Source organism: Triticum dicoccoides, chromosome 6A, assembly GCF_002162155.2.
Source record: "Triticum dicoccoides isolate Atlit2015 ecotype Zavitan chromosome 6A, WEW_v2.0, whole genome shotgun sequence".
NCBI classification, from domain to species: Eukaryota; Viridiplantae; Streptophyta; class Magnoliopsida; order Poales; family Poaceae; genus Triticum; species Triticum dicoccoides.
The window spans coordinates 285,898,876-285,921,977 of NC_041390.1; the positions used below are offsets into that span (position 1 = coordinate 285,898,876).

At 46.4% G+C, this 23,102-nt stretch overlaps 1 protein-coding gene and 1 non-coding gene across 2 annotated transcripts; both read right to left on the reverse strand.

Moving 5' to 3' along the window:
- Positions 1–6,775: 6,775 nt before the first annotated feature.
- Positions 6,776–6,849, reverse strand: TRNAD-GUC. Its single transcript has one exon. It is a non-coding gene; the product is annotated as a tRNA-Asp (tRNA).
- Positions 6,850–7,915: 1,066 nt separating this feature from the next.
- LOC119315160 (cytochrome c oxidase subunit 2-like) lies at positions 7,916–18,300 on the reverse strand. Its single transcript, XM_037589828.1, has 3 exons — positions 18,213–18,300; positions 9,515–9,814; positions 7,916–8,292 (listed from the first exon to the last, which is right to left on the reverse strand). The coding sequence occupies exons 1-3, from the start codon at positions 18,298–18,300 to the stop codon at positions 7,916–7,918; spliced, it is 765 nt and encodes a 254-aa protein (XP_037445725.1).
- Between the last annotated feature and the right edge of the window lie 4,802 nt (positions 18,301–23,102).

Sequence of the window (23,102 nt, forward strand, 5' to 3'; positions counted from 1 at the left end):
AGCCAAATCGGTGAGACCAATTTCTATAACTCGGTCGGTCTGAGATGAGTTCGGCGGAGACCTAACCCTAAATTTTCAAATCAAATCTAACCTAAAGGATGTTTTAAGTGGATAGAGTGTTTGCATACGTGGTAAGAATCATGGCAAAACAATGTGCTACGAATCAGAGGTAAAGGAATAGCACAAGGGTCGAAACCATACCCTAGTTCGGCGGGAGTTCGCTACGGCGACAACAACGGAGTAGATTTCCGTTGACGGTGATGGAAACCAGCGGCGGGAGGTCGCTGGCAGCGAGGAGACGATCCATAGACCCAAGGAGGCAGAGCAGGACACGCGCGCGGGCTGAGGAGTTTGAAGAAATTTCCAAAATCTCACCCGTGGGTATATATATCCCACCCTGTCAGTGTGACCTAGTGGAACAACTCGGTGGCACCGAGATGCAGTATCGCAAGCGGTTACTGCAACTCAGTGTGAGCAAAAAGTTCAAATCGGTTGCACCGAGATTGAAAACCTAGATCAACTTAGTGATCTCGGTGTGACCGAAATGGATGGCTCGGTCATACCGAAATGCACAAAGATGTTCTGGAAGTATAAGTCTATGACGAATCGGGGACTCCGAGTGCTCCTCACACAGAGTGGTTTGAATATGACTTGAGCAAACTTTGTGATGTAGCATGAATAGAGTTTGAGACGAGAAAAGCATAGATAGCTAGAGGAAGTCCTTAGGCATTCTTGTCCATCCATTTGGAAAAAGAGAAAAAGCCAAACTATCAAGGCAACAAATGGATGTCCTCGAATGAGTAAAATATGCAAGCAACATGCTCACACAATAAGATGGAAAATGAAATATGTGGCAAAGCATGCACAATCACTCTAGCATCTATCAAGCAATTTGGCGATGACTAGGTCATCTATATATGAGTATATTGATCGAGTAGTCAAATGAGAACATTTGATCATAGGTTATACTCATTGTTTAAGCACAAGTAGGGTTACCACTTTTACATAATGCATTGTTGTGTTCACATCGTTAGAGTTGCTTTAGCTCAATTGATTAGAGTAAAGGTCCCCCTAGATGTGATATTACCCCTAGGAGGGATGAACTAACCTTGGGTTTTGTCGATGATGACTTCATGTAGGTGTTGAAGATGTAGGTGCTCAAAGTTGATGTAGATCATTCAAAGCAATCCTTTGGAGTGGGTTGCACTTTCAATACCTACACGGGTTAGTCCCACAAGGAACAAACAAGGATATCCATAGACATAGAGTGATATTCACATGAGATGATGTCCATGAATGCATTAGGTTACCTTGTCCCTTGTCTTACCAACAAGAGGGTTTGTGACTCCTTGAACTAGTGCAATATATGGAAGTTGTTTGCACTTGTCCTTGCCAAAATGATATGAGTGAAGTATGTTAGCAGAGTCACCCTCAAGAACTCTCTAGTTCTTATTCTTCGGGATCCACACCATCTTGATGGGAATCCTTGAAGTTGTAGTAGCACTTGATGAAGTAGAACTTGATGTAGTCTTGGGAACCCACTTGACCAATGCCTTAGGGGCTTCTTCAAATGCATCAATCTCTTCTTGAAGCTTGTCCTTGCCCTTTAGCTTGTGGTCTTGTGGTGAAAGATCATCTTGAGCTTGTGTTCCTTGGAAATAAGTAGGATCATACTTCTCTTGTTGGGGAACAAACTTCATCTTGGGGTATTGATCTTCTTCCCACTCAACTCCATTGGCATTGAAGTTTCGTTCAAAATCAACACCTTGATTCTTCCAGTGTCTTCCTTGCTTGCGTACAATTTCCTCAAATTGCTTACTTCCGGCAAGACTCTTGTAAACAACTTTCTCATAATTCCCTTCAATAAGATATTTTCTTGCTCAAGTGTAACTTGGCTAAGAGAATCATTAGTGGAATCAAGAGAACTACTAGAAGAAACAACATTGGTTTTAGCATGATTATTGTTACTACTAGAAGAAGAATCTTTCTTGTTCTTGTTGCTAGATTTAACTTGTGGCATGTAAGTAGACAAGAGTAAACACTTGGCAATGTAATAAGAACTTTTCTTGCGAAGATCATCATTGATTGCCTTTAAGAACTCATGCTCTTGCTCAAGGTTGAGCTTTTCAAAGCGTAGCTTCTCATGAGTCTTTAAAAGTTCTCGATGATCTTCCAAGGTAGTTTCATGAGCTAACTTAAGAGTGTTTAGTTCTTTAGTTAGACGCTCAATCTCCTTCTTATCATTGTCATTCGTTTTATCTTGATTAGCATGATTAATAGAAAGTTCATCATAGTTTTCATAACTAGAGTTGTTAATAAGTAAATCATCATCACCTAGCAAATCATCTTCATCACTATTGAAATCAACATACTTGCGGTGTGATACCTTTGGGCCTTTAGCCATGAAGCATCTTCCAATTCCTTCATTTGGTGAGTCAAATATGTCATAGGAGTCAGTTGACACAAGTTCTAGACCAGCAACACCTTCATCTTGAGTGTATTCAGAGTTGGAGTGGTAACTTCTTTCGGAGTGATTGTCGGAGTCGGAGCCAGATACCCATTCACCAACATGAGCTTGATTTCTTTGTTTTGTGTAGCTCTTTGATGACTTGTCCTTCCTTTCCGAATCCTTGCTTCTCTGAGAGGGTCTTCGCTCATAACGAACATCTCTACTCCTTCTCTCTCTAGGTTGTGATTCTTATCTTCTACTTCTACTTTTGGGAGAATCTTCTCTTCTTTTGTAGGGAGCCATACACTCATTGGAGTAGTGTCCAGGTCTTCCATATTTGTAGAAATTACGTTCATGACTTGAAGATCTTTTGTCATTGTAGGACCTTAACTTGGAACTTCTTTCCTTGCTTCTTGTAGAACTTGTTGAAGTTCTTCACCATTAGGCTCAATTCTTCATTGAAGGTTTGTTTCTCACTTGATGGTGTGGGAGCATCACATGAGGCTCTGTAAGCACCACTTGACTTGTTATAGAGCTCTTCCTTATCCTTAAGTGACATCTCATGAGCAACAATTCTTCCAATGACTTCCATTGGCTTGAGATCTTTGTAATTGGGCATCATTTGGATCAATGTGCACACGGTATCATATTTTACATCCAAGGCTCTTAGGATCTTCTTGATGATGAATATGTTGGTCATCTCTTCACTTCCTAAGCCGGAAATCTCATTTGTGATGAGAGCAAGCCTAGAGTACATTTGAGCGACACCTTCACCATCCTTCATTTTGAACTTGTCAAGTTGACTTTGAAGCACATCCAATTTGGATTCCTTGACAGAGTCGGTACCTTCATGCATATCAATCAAAGTATCCCAAATTTCCTTTGCATTCTCAAGATGACTGATTTTGTTAAATTCTTCGGGGCACAATCCGTTGAAGAGAATATCACAAGCTTGAGCATTGTATTGCAGCATCTTCAACTCTTCCACATTGGCTTCACGGTTCAGTTCTCTCCCATCAAATAATTCACCTTGCAAGCCAATATACACAATAACCCAAACGATGGGGTTATGTCCAAGAATATGCATTTTCATCTTATGCTTCCAACTAGCAAAATTAGTACCATCAAAGTAAGGACCTCTACGGTGGTAATTTCCCTCGCTAGACGTCATACTCTCCTAGGTTGTGAAACCAAGGCTATGATCACCAAAAACTATGGAAATCAAATCAAATGGAGATCAACGCTCTGATACCACTTGTAGGATCGAAAGTATGTCTAGAGGGGGGTGATTAGACTACTTGACCAAATAAAAATCTAGCCTTTTCCCAATTTTAAGTCTTGGCAGATTTTAACAACATAGCATGAGTCAAGTAATTAACCTACACGTGCAAGTCTAACAGTATAGCAGTGGAAAGTAAAACAATTGCATATGAAGGTAAAGGAAGGAGTTTGAGGGAGCAAACGCAATGTAGACACGGAGATTTTTGGCATGGTTCTGATAGGTGGTGCTATCGTACATCCACGTTGATGGGGACTTCAACCCATCAAGGATAACAGTTGCGCGAGTCCATGGAGGGCTCCACCCACGAAGGGTCCACTAAGAAGCAACCTTGTCTATCCCACCATGGCCATCGCCCATGAAGGACTTGCCTCGCTAGGGTAGATCTTCATGAAGTAGGCGATCTCCTTGCCTGTACAAACTCCTTGTTTCAACTCCACAATCTTGACGGCGGCTCCCAAGTGACACCTAACCAATCTAGGAGACACCACTCTCCAAAATGTAATAGATGGTGTGTTGATGATGAACTCCTTGCTCTTGTGCTTCAAATGATAGTCTCCCCAACACTCAGCTCTCTCTCATAGGATTGGATTTGGTGGAAAGAGGGTTTGAGTGGAAAGCAACTTCGGGAAGGCTAGAGGTCAAGATTTATGTGGTTGGAATGGAATATCTTGACCTCAACACAAGTGTAGGTGGTTCTCTCTCAGAAAATGTATGTTGGAAGTGTAGGCATGTTCTTATGGCTCTCTCCACGAATGAAGAGTGGGTGGAGGAGTATATATAGCATCCACACAAAATCTAACCATTACACACAAATCACCAAACTCGGTGGGACCAAATCATGAAACTCGTTCAGACCGATTTAGTTCAAAATGTGAACGTTAGGACTTTCGGTGGGACCAACATGTCAACTTGGTGGGACTGATTCCATTAGGGTTAGGGCATAACGTAATCTCGGTGAGACCGATTACACAAACTCGGTGGGACCGATTTTGGTAATAGGCAAACAGAGTGTTGGTCAGGCAAACTTGGTGGGAACGATTCGCTAATCTCGGTTAGACCGAAACGTTCCGAAGGGGAAATAGAGAGTTTGCATTGCAATCTCGGTGGGACCGATCGCTCATCTCGGTTGGACCGAAGCATTACGAAGGGAAACAGAGAGGTTGCAATTCCATCTTGGTGAGACCGAGATCCCTATCGATGAGACCGAAATGACTAGGGTTTGTGGCAGTGGCTATGTCAAGTGAACTTGGTGGCGCTGGGTAGGAAATTTCGGTGGGGCCGAGTTTGACTTTTGGTTTGGGACATATGTGGATATGAGAAAGTATTTGAGGGTTTTGGAGCATATCACTAAGCCTTTTGAGAAAGTATCTAAGTGTAAATTATAGGATCAGAACAAGATTTTCTTTGATTGTCGTTATAGGAAGTGAGCAAGCAAGCTAGACACGAAAACTCGGGATAGACGCGCTACTCTTCTAGCTTTGGTTAAGGTAAGTATATATTGGCACTTCTGGTTTCATGGAATTTCCAGCATAGGGCAAAAGTATTGGTTGGAAAAATTGGATATTTGGTATTGAATTGGGTCTTGGTTGTGGTGGTGGAGGTGCAGGATTAGGTCTAATATTATCATGTTTTGAGTTGTGAGGAAGGCCATAGGTGGCTGGAAACAAGTGTTCATGCCAAGGTTTTGAGGGGGATAGAGGGGGTTATTTTTTTGATTGGGTCTTTTAGTTGCTTTGCTACTAGAGGTCTAGGTGGTCAGGGGTTAAGGTCTGGAATAGGTGTGAGTGGTGGTCGTATTCAGTACCAATGATACGGTAATTGGAGGTTCAGGCGGTTCAGGCCTAGGATAAGAGCTAGAGGCTTGTTGAGGGGTAGCCATGGTTTCAGCTTCCCTGGCAACAGCTGGTAGGGACATTTGTTGTGGTGTTCTAGGAAAATGAACCATATTGCCCCTAGTTGTGTTAATCAAGCTATGCTCTTCTTCAACGCTCTGCGCCTTCAAAAAAGTAGTTTTGTTGCTTGCGCTTTAGTTTAGGAGTTTCAACTTAACTAGCATATGTGCATTTGGGTTGTTGGCATATGTCGGCTACATACTGGATGTTTTTCCATCATTGTTCGACTTGCACAGAAACAATGGGTCCCTTCTGGTTTATTTTTCTCCCTCCAAGTTTGTTCTTCACTGTAATGTGTGTCAACTCAACAAGAGTGAGCACACCCTTCCTGCTGGTCTTCTTCAACCTTTATCTGTTCCATTACAACCTGGGTCTTCTATTTCAATGGATTTTCTTGAGGCACTCCCCAAGTTTTATGGTTATAGCTCAATACTTGTGGTCGTGGACCGTTTCACTGGCTCATTTCATTCCTCTATCTCACCCTTTTAGCTGTATACCCTATCTTGTATCCGTAGTAAGTCTACTCTTCTTACCCCCTCTCCTCTACCTTTTGTAGCCCATCTATTAGCTTTTTGACCATCTTTGAGTCATAGCAAGACAGCTCTATCTCTTTTCACAAGTACAGCCGTAAGTACAGTTTCAGGCGTCAACGATCAGCAGTACTGAGCTACGGAAACTCTATCGAATTATAGCTACGGAAAGTCTATTGAAAGGACCTAATCAAAGGCTACTACAGCTATAACTGACCCGCCTATGGAATATATTGGCTCGGCTGAACTGACATGAAATGAAAGAGAGGAAGGCGGAAGCTATTGGCAAATAGAGGGGGATGTTCTCCGTGTCTTTTAGCCCTCACTAGATGACAACTTGCTTACTTTTCACTTCTTCTTAAGCTTGGCAGACTAGTTCCTGACTGACTTGATAGTGCGATGAGCTTACTTGCTCTAGTTCTATCCTCAGGATTTACTTACCTGAGTACCTAGCACCAAGGATCGATGTAATTTACTCTCAAAAAGATGTTGTTGATGCTAACACGCATATAAATAGATGTTCCCCACTGCTTGCTCCTCTTACCCGAATGGGGTTATATGCCTTAGTGAAACTTAGGGTAAAGTGGCAGAGGTATGACCTCGGGAAGAAAGAAAGATTGGGCGGGGAAAACGGGGTTCGAACCCGCGACTTCTGGCATGACAGACCAGCACTCTAACCAACTGAGCTATTTCCCCCTTTCGTAACTACTGTCAATTCAACAGTCACCTACCGGTTACCTTTGTAACTATACCAAAGTAGTTGTACAACAGAATGCCCTTCGCCTTTAGTACTTTTCTTATATATATTATGTTATATACTAAATGTGTCAAAGCAATAGAACTTATTGAAAAAAAACAAGCCCATCCTTCTCAAAAAGGAAGAGAGGGTGTGCCCCCCCCCCCCAGAGAGAACCCCATTCTTTCAATAAAGTTCTAATTAATTATGTAGAAAAAGAAATAAGGAAAATAGGAGTAAGTGAGTAGGGTCAACAAGATTCTAAACGAATACCACAAGTGACGGAACCAACGATGATGAAGAGATAAGGGGCGAAGGATATTTTTTCTATTATTCCAATACTTATTTATTGATTATCTAATTTATTTAGATCCATATTCATTTTCATTTGCAAATACAAACTCTCTTTCATTTTCTTTTTACTTTTGCGCTAAGGATAAGGGAACTGAGAAAAAAAGAGGTGGCTTGGCTGGTACATCAAGCATATGACATATTGCTTGTTCGGTGTGGTACACATATCTGTCAATGTCAATCAAGTAAGAAAATGAATTCCCACTGTCTAAGGAAAAGATGAAGAATTGCAATTTATTGAGCTTGTAAGGCCCACTGAAGTCCCCGAGAAAGGACATAAATAGGGCTATAAGTAGGCCGTTTGCTATTGCAATAAGGGATGCTCGCCTTTCCTTTTGACGGCTTGGCTTCCTATCGCTCCTATGTAGTGGTCGGCCTTAAAAGGAGTCTTCCTATCATACCATCATGCATGCCTATGTTATAGTGCGTTAAGCTTCGCCAGAAGCAAGCAAGATGATGAAGCGAAGCTTCGTAGACAAGGCTCGTTCCGTGCTTGACTTACGAGCTCGTGTAGTAAGGCCTCACCCTACTTCAATAAGGGCTTATGCACTCCACTCGTAAACGAGCATTAGAGCTTTTTGAGTGAGCGAGCGAAGCCTTCCTGGAGCTTCCCCCTTCCCTCACCCGAGAATTGCATTTCCGCTTCAGCTTCCTCGGTTTAGTTGGTTTGGAGGATTAATGATTAGATACCCAATCCGCATAATCTTTCAAAGTCACTGCTTCTACGACGATAGGCGTAAAGGCATGATTAGTTCCACGAATCTCACTGCACTGACCATAGTAAAATCCTTCTCGTTGTACTGAGATGGAGGTAAGATATGAACAATCAGGTACAACATCACATTTAACACCTGAGGAAGGTACAGCCCAACTATGAGGTACATCAGCGGGTGTTACAATCATACATAGATGAGTTTTGGCTGGTACAACCAATCTATTGTCAACTTCTAATAAAAGTGATTGACCCAATTCTGGATCATCTTCTGGAATCGTATAACTGTCAAAAGTGAGTGACTGTTCATCAGAACTGTTATAGTCCGAATACTCATAAGGTTGGGTCGACGCCCGCCTCCCCCCAAACTTGACTTGCAAGTTTCCCCGCAAGAAGCTCTCCACTCTTACTCTTATTTATAAAGAGCACTATTGTTCTTTAGTTAGGTAGTTCTCCCCCCTCTATGAGACCGTAAGACCCCGGTGGAATCGAAGGCCCGCTTACTGATAGGCAAGAGGGGACCCTTTCTCGCCCAGCCCTACCTACATCAGTGAAGCTGGAACCGAGGAAGACAATGTTCAACACACAAGAGACAAAATGAAGGTATGGGACGACCAGTTCACCACGGAAAGGGATGCTAGTCGGCTTTGGCGAAGTTGCAGGCCCCAATAGATCAGATCTCAAGAGTGATTCCTCACCTATCCTGCCAGGGGCCAAGTCGAAGGCTCGAGTATAGATTCCCTATGCTCATGTGAACGGCCGGCCCGTAAATCTAAAAGGAACCATAAAAAAGACCGGAAAGTATGTTTGTCCACGAAAAAAAACTCGTTCATGAGACCTTGAATTCCCATGTTCCAGCCTGCATTATGCCAGCAGGTCCCACCCCAATTTCTTGAGTCACCCTTATCTAAAAAAAGGACGGAGTCTATCTAGATCATAGGATCACTGTATTCAAAGGTCAATTCTCTTTCTTTGACCTCCCACCGTTCACGACATCCCTTGCTTCTCGCAAGAACGGCTCCTCGGTGGAGGAGTAGAAGCACTGGTCCCATTCGGTCAAGTGCTTATGCGTGCTCTTACCTACCGTGGGACCTCCGTCCCCGAAGCGAAGAAGGAGGAGCAGGAACAATAGGTTGTCCTCTCTTGGCCCAGTAGTTCTGCAACTACTACCGTGGTTGTTGCCAACGGGGATCCCCCATTCCGAAAGGTAACGGGACCAGCCCTTAGGTCCAAAGTTGTATGCCACTATTGTGGTGTCTATAGATTCACTACTGAAGCCCCGTTATCGGACATTGCAGGCTTAGCATCTATTTTTCGTATATCGCTCCACCACAGTGAGAAGAGGTATGTGTACCTCCAGCAATAACAAGAATGGAACCATAGGCTCCTATGCTGGGAGGATTTCGGGGTATAGGTCTAACCACCTCAACTCCCCGTTTCTGGCATGCTATAGTTCTTTTAGTCTCTCGACGACGGGAATGGGAGATGACCGGTAAGCCAGATGCTTCGCGAACCACCGGTACATTTCATTGCACTTAAATCACCCTCGTTAAGAGGCACACTCCGATACCATTGATGTCCAATAGCTTTGATAGTAATGGCTGGATCTACTAATACCTCGTCCATTGAGTATAACAGAGCAAATGATGGTATAGCAATGAACAAAAGAATGACACTTGGAAATATGGTCCGAATAATTTCAATAGTAGTTCCATGAACAATCCTTTGTGGGATTGGATTAGTTTGCTCATGGAAATGCCATAAAGCGCAAACCAACATCCGTGATACGAAAACCAAAATAAGAATGAGGAAGAAAAAGATATCGTGATGTAAGTCAATGATTCCTTGCATCATAGGTGTCGGTGTCAAAACCGGTGGATCTTGGGTAGGGGGTCCCAAACTGTGCGTCAAGGCCGGATGGTAACAGGAGGCAGGGAACACTTTGTTTTACCCAGGTTCGGGCCCTCTCGATGGAGGTAATACCCTACTCCTGCTTGATTAATATTGATGATATGGGTAGTACAAGAGTAGATCTACCACGAGATCAAAGAGGCTAAACCCTAGAAGCTAGCCTATGGTATGATTGTTGTGTATGGAGTTGATTGCCTACGGATTACAACCCTCCAGTTTATATAGACATCGGATAGGGTTAGGGTTACATAAAGTCGGTTACAATGGTAGGAGATCTTGAATATCCGCATCACCAAGCTTGCCTTCCACGCCAAGGAAAGTCCCATCCGGACACGGGACGAAGTCTTCAATCTTGTATCTTCATAGTCCAGGAGTCCGGCTGAAGGTATAGTCCGGCTACCCGAACACCGCCTAATCCAGGACTCCCTCAGTAGCCCCTGAACCAGGCTTCAATGATGACGAGTCCGGCGTGCAAATTGTCTTCGGCATTGCAAGGCGGGTTCCTCCTCCAAGTCTTTCATAGAAGATTGTAAACACCAAGAGTAGTGTCCGGCTCTGCAAAATAGGCTTCCACATATTGCCATAGAAAGAATGATATAAACACAAATCAAATCTGCTGACGTATTCCGCAGTGCGCCATCACACTAAGGCCAAGTCCTTTACTCAAGTCATTTCTACCTTTCCACCTCAGCATGTTTTGCGAGGCGGTTTCCTTGGCACGTCTTGTCAAAGCAGAGATCATGTACCCCCTTTACGGGATTCTCATCAATACGAACGTGGGTAACCCTAACCGCGCCATTTATCACGGCGCTTGGGAGACAAGCGAGTTTTACTAGGCTGGTGGGGACGCACAACCGCATCTGCCCATATAAGGGGATAAGGATCCACCTTTTTACCTACGCCTTCTTCCTCCTTTGCCTATCCATCTCCTGCGCACTCGAGCTTCAGTGCCCAAGCCCGCACTTCCCACCTCAACCTTCTCCAGCAATGTCCGGAGTGGGAGGCAAGTGGATGGTCTCCTCCGTCACGGAGGGCCAAGTCAAAAAGCTAAGGAAGGCCGGATACTTGTCCAAAGACATCGCGCACCGGCTTCCCGAGGAGGGGCGGCTTCTCCCCACCCCAAGGCCCCATGAGAGGGTAGTATTCCTTCCCCACTTCCTCCGCGGACTGGGTTTTCCACTCCACCCATTTGTCCGGGGGCTCATGTTTTACTACGGCCTGGATTTCCACGATCTGGCCCCGAACTTCGTCCTCAACATCTCGGCGTTTATCGTCGTGTGTGAGGCTTTCCTCCGCATCCGCCCCCATTTTGGCCTCTGGCTCAAGACCTTTAACGTCAAGCCCAAGGTGGTGCGCGGCAGCCAGGCGGAGTGCGGAGGCGCCATGGCAGGCAAGATGGCTAACGTCCTATGGCTCGAGGGCTCCTTCGTGGAGACCCTGAAGGGGTGGCAATCGTGGTGGTTTTACATCACCGAGCCGCGCGGTCCGAAATGGATCGCAACCCCTGAATTCCGATCCGTACCCCCCACGCGGCTTATGTCCTGGAAAGAGACGGGCCTGTCGTGGGGTGACGAAAAAGAGGTGACCGGATTGCAAACATGCATCCAGTCCCTGGTGAACAAGCCGATCAAACTTGTCAATGTAGTCCAGGTTATGCTCGTCCGCCGGATCCTCCCGTGTCAACAATGGGGCTTTAATCTGTGGGAGTTCAACCCGGTGCAGCACCAAACGCTTAACAGGCTCTTCGACATGACGTATGAAGATGTCTGGAAGGCGCTAACCAAAGGCGCCGAGGCTCCCACATCCGCTTCCGAGGACCGCGGATACAGCTCGCAGCGTCACGCTAGCGAGGTAAGCTATTTTCACCTTTTACAGGATGTTAAGTTTTTTCATAGTCTGACTCTATACGGGATCTAAACTCCCTTACCTTTGACAGGCTTGGCGAGCGAAGTCCGGATCAATTAACTGTCCGGCTCCCTTGCCCGAAGACCCAGCCCCCGCTCTACTAGCGAAGCTGCTGGTTCCGGCACCTTATGTGGTGCCGGAGAAGAAGGCCAAGAAGAAGAAGGCCATGGGGACTCGAAAGAGTTCCCGGCATATGGTGGTGTCGAACTCGTCGTCCGACGAGTCCAAGATGCACTCCTCCCGTGAAGACGAGGAGGAGGAGGAAGAAACCTCTCCCCCCCCCCCAGCGGGAGGAGGAGAGAAGAGGAAGGCCGCCCCAATGGGGGAGGCCGAGGGGTCTAGGAAAAGGAAGACCCCTCCGCCGGACTACGCCCCCAACGCCGAAGAGGGCAAAGAGGAGTGGCCAAACAGGGCCAAGCGTGCGGCGAAATCGTAAGTTCGGATATCAGAATAACTCATGATGTTCCTTTGTTGCACAGCTTTCCCTAATGTCGAACATAATTATGCAGCCCGCCCCGGGCCGAACTCAATGAGTCGTCGAGCGGCTCCCTGGATTCATCGGACGTGAACTCAGTTCCACCCGATGTCTCCCCCCGCACTGCGGACGATGCCGAAGTGGCGTCGCAACGAGCTCCGGGGCAGGAGGAGGTGGTCCTGGAGGAGCCGCAAGGCGACCTCCCAGACCCCAGGAGTAAAGGGGACAAGACCCCCCAGGGCTCCAAGTCCGGCTTTGTGCCGGACACCGCGCCGGAATCTTCCACAGTTCCGGACCGCGGTAGGCGAACTCCTTCCAAGAGGAGCAAGCCTTCTGAGCCGGCGGCCTCCGTCCAACCGGAGGTGCCGGACAATCTGCTGGAGGTGCTTGACGGCGTCTCCATCGACGAGGGGCACCGTACTATTATGAGTACGGTGATCCAGAAGGTTCAGTCCGCCAAGAGCGGACTGACTGAAGCTTGTGCTAGCCTTCTAACAGGCTTCGAGGTAAGTAAAAATATGTAAAAATAGTACCGCATAGACAGTAGCCCCTGATGCTCTGTTTGGTGTTCGGAAAGAAAAGCCGAATAGAGGATCTAGTCAATTTCGCAGGAGTCTAACAATAAAGAGTCAATATGCGTGTGCAGGCTTCGCTGCTATCCACCGCCGCACTGACTGCGGAGGTGGGTGTCCTGAAACAGGACCTCGAGCAGACCAAGCAAGAGCTCGGCCTTGCCAAGCGGCGGCTCGAGGAGAAAGAAGGTAAGAAATACCTTATAGAAAAAGTGCCTATAGAGAGGCGTGATTGCAAAAAATAACAGGATTGCACTACTTATTATAGGGGCCACGACTGAGGTGGCGACCCTCAAGCAGGCGCTGTCCGAGGCCGAAAAGAAAACGTCCGCGGAGCGCACCGAGCGAGAGAAACTTGGGGCTCAGGTCGGCGAGGTGCAGCAAGAGCTTCAGGCTCTCATGAAAAAACATGAGAGTTTGGAGCTTGAGTCAAAGACCCAAGCGTCCGAGCTCGCGGCGGCCCTTGAGACTGCCAAGTCTGCCAAGGCCGAAGCCCAAAAGGCCCTCCAAGAGTTGGAGGAGATTAAGAAGATAGCAGCGGGTAAGGCATTCTTTATGCAAAGTAGAAATATAAAAGTAAACTACTTGTTACTTACCCGAATCTGGAGTTCACCAGGGGCATTTGCAGATCTTTCCCGCAGCGTATCCGACGCCACCGCATTCTACCGAGCTGAAGAGGGCAGCTCGACGGAGAAGGTGTTCTGGTCTCAATATGCTGAGGCCGGACACCCTGTGCCCTTGAGCGACCAGCTGAAACAGCTGGTCGAGCTCCACAAGGCGGCCGAATAGGCCATAAAGGGCTTCATAGTTCGGCTATGGCCCGGAGAGGCCCTGCTTGGGAGCTACTTCGGGCTGGTGCGGCGGCTGGTGGAGGCCTGTCCAAGGCTCGAGGTCATCAAGCGCTCCGTCTGCATCGAAGGTGCCCGTCGGGCCCTTGCCCGTGCAAAGGTGCACTGGGGTAAGCTGGACGGTGAGAAGCTTGTGAAGGACGGGCCGCCGCCGGGGAAGGAGCATCGCAAGCCCGAGAACTATTACAAGGATGTTCTTGCGGGTGCCCGCCTTGTGGCGGATGAATGTACCAAGGATGTAATTTTTGAATAAACTCGCTCGTTTTTATCCTGTGCGCTGAAAACTTGTTCATAGGCGCTTAAGCAATGCTTGTTGAATTTAAAATATTATTTTCTGTGCGGCCGTTTATCAAAAAATTGAGAGATGGCCAGTTGTCGACTTCTTCCCCCATGCCACTAGTGCTGGGGTGTTCGGGATAAACCTGAGCACTCTTTTTCCCATAGTTGGGTCCTTCGAGGGAGGCGCCCAGCACAACGAACCAGGCAATCGGACTATAATGCTTGAACACTCTCACTTAGCCATAGAACTTTATAATTTTAAATTTCGGCGAAGCCCCTAGTTCGGAAGACCGAGTTCGGGGCGCTATCCACGCCTTGGCCGGACAAATCCGACTCCTCGCTCGAAGCGGCATAAGTCTTTAGGGACTCGAAAAACCTCTCGAACAGCGACCGGTCTCTCGCCTCATCATGACAGTCAGTTTTAGCTTTCTCCACTGAGGTGCTTAACCCAGCTCAACCGGGGCACAAACGCAGTGGTTCTCCTAGTGCTACCTTAGCCAATATAGTGGAACGTAAGGCACCAAAACATAGGAGCCGGGCAGACCCAACTATTGACCCAAATCATGATTCGGAGCCGATGCATATAGTGCTATAAGTTCGGGGTGCCGCACTTGTGAAAGTGTACGGACTTCTCACACCATATTAAAGGGTACTGAAGCCCCTGGCGTACTTGTCGTACCACAGTGTACGGGTGAAACATGTCATTAATGAACATATATAAAAGAGAGTAATGCAGAAAATAGACAAAAGCTATGCATTGTTTATAGAGAGGCTATTTATCAAAGCCGAACGATACAAATAGTGCGGTAAGCAAAAGATATTGGACTATTCAGTATGTCCTGACCAGGGGCAGGCCGCGGAATTGTATTTAAAACAGGTATACCGCTCGTAACAGAGACCACCTGGGAGTTCCATAATGCGGCATGGCTTGTCTGCCTCCCTGGATCTAGCATCATTAGTGCGGCAGTCGAATTGCCGAACAGGTTGTCCGAAGTATGGAGTCCTGAAAGTAAGAAAAAATTAAAAAAAGAATCCGACAGCCCCTAGTACGTTTTAAGCCGTATTCTGGGCGTGCCGTTATTGTGCCCCTTCCCCTGTGCCCATGGTATTTCAAGGGCGTAGTTATGTACGCGAGGTACTGGTTTCTTTATGTTGCGAAAGCTGGGGTTGGGGCCGCATTGCTACGCTTGCTTAGAGTGTGCCAGGCAGTCCTGCTGTGGGTTACTCCGAGCGCGCTTGGCAGTGTCTGGCTTTTTAATGGCCGGACTGGAGAATTGCCTGACAAGGCTACTTTGTACCTCCGCTGCGAGAGCCGCCGTATGCTCCTCTGTACAGAGGGAGCGTTCGGTGTTTCCGTTGACCGTAATTACTCCTCGAGGGCCTGGCATCTTGAGCTTGAGATATGCGTAGTGCAGCACCTCTTTGAACTTTGCGAATGCGGTTTGTCCGAGCAGAGCGTGATAGCCACTGCGAAACGGGACTATATCGAAGATTAACTCTTCGCTTCAGAAATTGTCCGGGGATCCGAAGACCACGTCAAGTGTTACTGAGCCTGTACAGTTGGCTTCTACACCTGGTATAACGCCTTTAAAGGTCGTTCTTGTGGGCTTAATCCTTGAGGGATCTATGCCCATTTTCCGCACTTTATCCTGATAAAGCAGGTTCAGGCTACTGCCGCCGTCCATGAGGACTCTTGTGAGATGAAATCCATCGATGATTGGGTCGAGAACCAATGCGGCGAAGCCGCCATGACGGATGCTAGTGGGATGGTCCCTTCGATCAAAAGTGATCGGGCAGGAGGACCATGGGTTGAACTTTGGGGCGACTGGCTCTATCGCGTATACGTCCCGTAGCGCACGCTTCCGCTCCCGCTTGGGAATGTGGGTTGTGTATATCATGTTCACCATCCGCACTTGTGGGGGAAAGCCCTTCTGTCCATTGTTGTCCGGCGGCTTGGGCTCCTTGTCGTTGCTGTGCAGCCCTTTGTCTCTGTTTTCGGCCCTTAACTTGCCTGCCTGCTTGAACACCCAACAATCCCTGTTAGTGTGATTGGCTGGCCTTTCGGGGGTGCCATGTATCTGGCACAAGCGATCGAGTATTCGGTCCAAACTGGACGGGCCCTGAGTATTCTTTTTGAATGGCTTTTTCCGCTGACCGGATTTATAGCCTTTGAATCCGGCATTGACTGCCGTGTCTTCATTGTTGTCACTGTTAACGCGGCGTTTTTGCTTATTCCGACGTGTCCTGCCACTTTTGTCCTTGGTATCCGAATTACCAGGGTTCTTTGATAAGTTGTTACTGCGAGCTAGCCAGCTGTCTTCTCCCGTGCAAAAGCGGGTCATGAGTGTCTTGAGGGCTGCCATGGATTTCGGCTTTTCCTGTCCCAGGTGCCGGGCAAGCCACTCGTCGCGGATGTTATGCTTGAAGGCTGCTAGGGCCTCTGCGTCCGGACAGTCGACTATCTGGTTTTTCTTTGTTAGGAACCGTGTCCAGAATTGTTTGGCCGATTCTTCTGGCTGCTGAATTATGTAGCTTAAGTCGTCGGCATCCGGCGGTCGCACGTAAGTGCCCTGGAAATTGTCGAGGAATGCGGCTTCCAGGTCCTCCCAAGAACCGATTGAGTCTGCTGGCAAGCTGTTAATCCAATGTCGGGCCGGTCCTTTAAGTTTGAGCGGGAGGTATTTGATGGCGTGTAGATCATCGCCGCGTGCCATGTGGATGTGAAGGAGATAATCCTCGATCCATACCGCCGGATCAGTTGTGCCATCGTATGATTCGATGTTTACGGGTTTGAAACCCTCTGGGATTTTATGATCCATTACTTCATTCGTGAAGCATAGCGGGTGTGCGGCGCCTCTGTACCGGGCTATATCACGACGCAATTCAGAAGAGCTATGTCTGTTGTGTTTGGCCCGGCCGGATTTGTTGTATCCGGCGTGAAGATCATTGTCACATGCCGTAGGGCACCTGCGCGATCCGTAGATCGATCTTGTTTGTCTTGCCTTATCCTCCAGTATGTCTCGCAGGTCGGGCGCATTTTCCCGTGCCTTAGTTGAGCGGCGGCGGGGCATGGCTTGGGTGGAGGGCCGAGAGGCCTCTCTATCGCGGCCGCGAGGTGGCCGGTCTGCCATGTCATGCATTGGTGATGTAGGTGCTTCCTCCTCTGATCGAGGTAGCGGCTGAAAGATGTCGCCAAAAGGCGAATGCTGAAAGATGTCTGCAGTGGTGAACTCCATTATCGGTGCCCAATCGGATTCGATTGGCGGGGGCGCGGGGGGTTCGGAGTCCGGGGAGGAGTCCGGATCCTCGGAGTCACGGGTCGTGCAGAGTGCGGGGCTAGCGTTCGGCTCGATCGCTGTTGAAATCACAGCCCCCGAGGTGATGTCCAACCGCTCATCCTCGATTGGCGCAATAGGCTCCGAATTAAGGTCAGAACCGGTGCGTGTGCGGCCTCCAGGATACTGTTCGGAGGCAGAGCTAAATCGTGCCCCTTGAGACAGTGCGGCGCGCTTGGCAGTGGCTCGAATCCGTCGAAGATCAAGTCCCCGCAGATGTCAGCCGTGTAGTTTAAGCTTCCAAACCTGACCTGATGGCCAGGGGCGTAGCTTTCGATCTGCTCCAGGTGGCCGAGCGAATTGGCCCGCAGAGTGAAGCCGCCGAAGACGAAGATCTGTCCGGGGAGAAAAGTCTCACCCTGGACCGTATCGTTATTGATGATCAAAGGAGCCATCGGGCCTAAAGGCGACGACACAGAGGAACCCTCAATGAAAGAACCAATGTCGGTGTCAAAACCGGCGGATCTCGGGTAGGGGGTCCCGAACTGTGCGTCAAGGCCGGATGGTAACAGGAGGCAGGGAACACTTTGTTTTACCCAGGTTCGGGCCCTCTCGATGGAGGTAATACCCTACTCCTGCTTGATTAATATTGATGATATGGGTAGTACAAGAGTAGATCTACCACGAGATCAAGGAGGCTAAACCCTAGAAGCTAGCCTATGGTATGATTGTTGTGTATGGAGTTGATTGCCTACGGACTACAACCCTCCGGTTTATATAGACACCGGATAGGGTTAGGGTTACATAAAGTCGGTTACAATGGTAGGAGATCTTGAATATCCGCATCGCCAAGCTTGCCTTCCACGCCAAGGAAAGTCCCATCCGGACACGGGACGAAGTCTTCATCTTGTATCTTCATAGTCCAGGAGTCCGGCTGAAGGTATAGTCTGGCTACCCGAACACCCCCTAATCCAGGACTCCCTCAATAGGTGTTGCTGGGTCTTGAGATCCTAATTTCCATGGTTCCGCAGCATCACAAAGAGCGATTGTGAGGAATCGACATGATAATGAACAAAGAATCATTGCAATTTCCCATCTTTTTCAGCTCTGCTCCCGAAAAGAGAAAGGAAAGGAGACTGATCTTGACGTCGGTGTTGGTTTTTCCAACGAAAAACAAGAACATTCTTTCACGAACTTCCATGACAAAATGCTAGTTGCCTCATAACGCATACACTCGAGCGTTTGTCCCATCGACGAAGACTACTTACTATACGCGTTTTTTGAAGAGCAACAACAGAAAAAAATAGGTGAACCTGGATACCATACTATTAAAGAGAAAGATAAAGACTAACAAGAAACCAAGGACCTCATGAGTACTACTTAGGCAGTCGGCCTCATCAATTAGTCATGCCAATGAGATACCAAGCCCTCGATTCCAACGGGGCTACGGACAAGAAAGGTCCTTTCGAGATTCTATTTCCCCTTGGGTCTATCAAGCTGAACAGTTCATGGGGATATAAGAAGATAACACTTAGACAGCTGTCTACACTACCTCTTTAATGATCCGGATTCCATGACGCATAATTCATCTGTCCATATATATTCCTAATTTCATATTCATCACCATTTCAAATCGGGCAAGGAGAAGTCATCGTGTTGGTTCTAGGATGGAATGATCTTTTGATCCAAAGATGTCAGTGCTAAAACCTCTTGTGCCTCTTTTAATAGGACCGCGAAGGAAAGAGCATTGAGGAAGCAAGGATTCTCCCATAACTAATTAATGCGGGTAAAAACAAGATTTCATTGAAAAAAGGTGCCTAACCCCGGGATTTTTCGATATTTTTCCTGAAATTGACTCGATTTGGAAGAAAATGCACTCAACCTAACAAATCATGATCAATTCAAGTGGTTAGTTTAAGGGGGTACATGGGGCTGACGCCGAAGGAGATAGGAATGAAGTAGGGCGGGCAGCTACCCAGAGATTGGAATGCCCTATCGACAGGGAATGCTGGTACCACCTATGGTGCTTGATAGTCTTCAATCCAGACGGTCTCGAGAGTACCTTGACCCATAGCATAGGGCCTGATGTGGCTTTGGGGCTTCCCAAAAGGTAATAGAATAGGTAGTTCAGGCACCATCATCAATATGTTGCTGCTATTGAATCCGGTTTTGAATCAAGCAGCAAGAGTCCGACCTCAGGGTCCACCATAGGAAGGCATTCCTCAGTCCTAGAATAGCAGGCATACGGGAGCCATATTCCAATCATGTGAGCAGACTCTTTTGATAAGCAAGCAGTTATTCGCGTAGGCCCGGATATAGAGGAAAGGGAGGGGAAGGTATATAAATCTATCAAAAGAGCACCTTAACGGTGATGCCTGGAAGGAGTCCCTCTTATTTTAGTATATAGGACTTCTTATCCGCGGGACCTAACTAACTACCCGATCAATGGAAAATAAGGGCAAGTCAATACCAGATCGCACTCAACAAAGTAAAACGGGATGAATTCAATCGCCAAGACCTGCCACTGGCTGATTCCATAAGCACGGAAAGAAGGGTTTACCAATAAAAAAAGCTGCTCATTAGGGTCTCTTTTCATATCCGGCTATGTGAAAACCCACGTACTCTTCTCTAAAATAGCCTACCTACCTTTTGCTTTTTCAGATAAGTAAATAAGAGGACCTCCTTTCCAGAGATCAAGTTTCTACTGGACTAACCACGGGTCTTGATCACAAAGTTCTAAGGTCAATTCTCTAATGAGAACAGACTCTGTCCACAAGGGCCATCAAGCCAACTATATGGAAGGACCCAGTCCCACATTCCCGCTCGTCTTCCGCATTAAGCAACACCTCATCCCCTTTTAATAGTATTGGCTTTTCCTATGGACTCAATGTGATCTTGGATCACTAAAAGTAAAACGTAGAGTCTTGAGCTTGAGCCAACATGTGTTCTTAGTATTTTGAGGGGTCCACTTTCTAATCCATGCCATGCTAAGCATTGAGCTTTCCTGAAATATTTATCTTGAAATAGCATTAGCTCAATGGACTATATGTTGTTAGGACTGAGGAATGCCTTCCTATGGTGGACCCTGAGATTGACTGCTCCGGCTCCAAGACCAGGGATAGTTGCACTTTCAGATATAAAGAGAGATGCATAACACTAACACCGGCTCCAAGATCACATAAAGCAGTTTTAACATAGTTTCTCTTAATGGAGCATGGTATAGTTGGTACTCTGGGATCTCCTAGTTTCTTTGGTATTCACCCTTAAAAGTATAATTAGCAAGCATGGTGGAAATTTCAGCTTCCGGTATCTTTCTTTTATTTGTGACAATATATTTCATGTACTTAGCATAAGGATTCATTTTAAGCATATCAGTCAACCGCATACGCAAAAAGATAGGTCTAATCATTTCAGCAAAGCGCTCAAAATCCTCATCATCCTTTTTCTTGGATGGTTTAGGAGGAAAAGGCATGGGTTTCGGAACCCATAGTTCTCTTTCTTTACCGTGCTTCCTAGCAACAAAGTCTCTCTTATCATAACGTTGATTCCTTGATTGTGGGTTATCAAGATCAACAGCAGGTTCAATCTCTACATCATTGTTATTACTAGGTTGAGCATTAACATGAACATCATCATTAACATTATCACTGGGTTCATGTTCATTACCAGGTTGTGTTTCAGCATCAGAAATAGAAATATCATTGGGATTTTTAGGTGTGTCAACAACAGGTTCACTAGAAGCATGCAAAGTCCTATCATTTTTCTTTTTCTTCTTTTTAGAAGGACTAGGTGCATCAACATTAGTTCTCTGAGAATCTTGCTCAATTTTCTTAGGGTGGCCCTCAGGATACAAAGGTTCCTGAGTCATTCTAACCCCTCTAGTCACAACTCTAACAACATTATCATTTTTCTTATTATTTAATTCATTGAGCAAATCATCTTGAGCTTTAAGCACTTGTTCTACTTGAGTGGTAACCATAGAAGCATGTTTACTAATAAGTTTAAGCTCACCTTTAACTCTAGACATATAATCACTCAAGTGTTCAATCATATAAGCATTACGTTTCAATTGTCTACCAACATAAGCATTGAAGTCTTCTTGTTTAACAATAAAATTATCAAACTCATCCAAGCATTTGCTAGCAAACTTAATAGATGGGATTTCACCCTTATCAAATCTATAGAGTGAATTTACCTTTACTACATGTGTAGGGTTATCAAGACCATGTATCTCTTCAATAGGTGGTAAATTCTTAACATCTTCAGCTTTAATACCTTTTTCTTTCATAGATTTCTTTGCCTCTTACATATCTTTAGGACTGAGAAATAGAATACCCCTTTTCTTCAGAGTCGGCTTAGGAGTTGGTTCAGGAAGTGTCCAATCATTATCATTACTCAACATATTATTCAATAGCAATTCAGCTTGCTCAATAGTTCTTTCCCTGAAAACGCAACCAACACAACTATCCAGGTGGTATCTGGAAGCATCGGTTAGTCCATTATAAAAGATATCAAGTATTTCATTTTTCTTGAGAGGATGATCAGGCGAAGCATTAAGCAATCGGAGAAGCCTCCCCCAAGCTTGTGGGAGACACTCTTCTTCAATTTGCACAAAATTATATATTTCCCTTAAGGCAGCTTGTTTCTTACGAGCGTGGAAATATTTAGCAGAGAAGTAATAAATCATATCCTGGGGACTACGCACACAACCAGGATCAAGAGAATTAAACCATATTTTAGCATCACCCTTTAATGAGAACACAAATAACTTAAGGATATAGTAGTAACAAATTTTTTCCTCATTAGTGAATAGGGTGGCTATATCATTCAATTTTGTAATATGTGCGTAACACCCACAATGCGGCTATATCTCTCACGTGTCGGGGCACAACTTAGAGTCATAGCCGCATGGTAGGCTTGTCGCAAGAGGGGTAATCTTCACACATCCCATGTACTGAATAAGAGAGGGATAAAGAGTTGGCTTACAATCGCCACTTCACATAATACATAAATGATCCATACACATCATCCAAGGTACAATCAAAGGTCTGACTACGGAACCAAAATAAAGGAAGACAACCCCAAATGCTAGATCCCCGATCGTCCCAACTGGGCTCCACTACTGATCATCAGGAAAAGAAACATAGTAACAGCCTGAATCCTCGTCGAACTCCCACTTGAGTCTGGTAGCATCACTTGCACTGGTATCCTCGGCATCTACAACTGTTTGGAAGTATCTGTGAGTCACGAGGACTCAGCAATCTCACACCCGCGAGATCAAGACTATTTAAGCTTATGGGTAGGAAAGGGTAGTGAGGTGGAGCTGCAACAAGCACTAAGCATATATGGTGGCTAACATGCGCAAATGAGAGCGAGAAGAGAAGCAACGCAATGGTCGAGAAGCTAGAAGTGATCCAGAAGCTACTTACGTTCAAGCATAACACAAGGGCGTGTTCACTTCTCGGACTCCACCGAAAAGAGACCATCGCGGCTACACACGCAGTTGATTCATTTTAATTAAGTTAAGTGTCAAGTTCTCTATAACCGGATATTAATAAATTCCCATCTACCACATAACCACGGGCATGACTCTCGAAAGTTTGTCCCAACTTAGCCCATCACAAGATCTCACGGTCAACGAAGGATATTCCTTCTCCCAGGAAGACCCGATCAGTCTCGAATCCCGATTACAAGACATTTCGATAGTGGTAAAACAAGACCAGCAAGACCACCCGACTGTGCCGACAAATCCTGATAGGAGCTGCACATATCTCGTTCTCATGGCACACCGGATGAGCAATCCGTACAACTAAAAACCAACCCTCAAGTTTCCCCGAGGTGGCGCTGCAAGGGGCTCTAGTTTGGACCAACACTCAGAGGAGCAC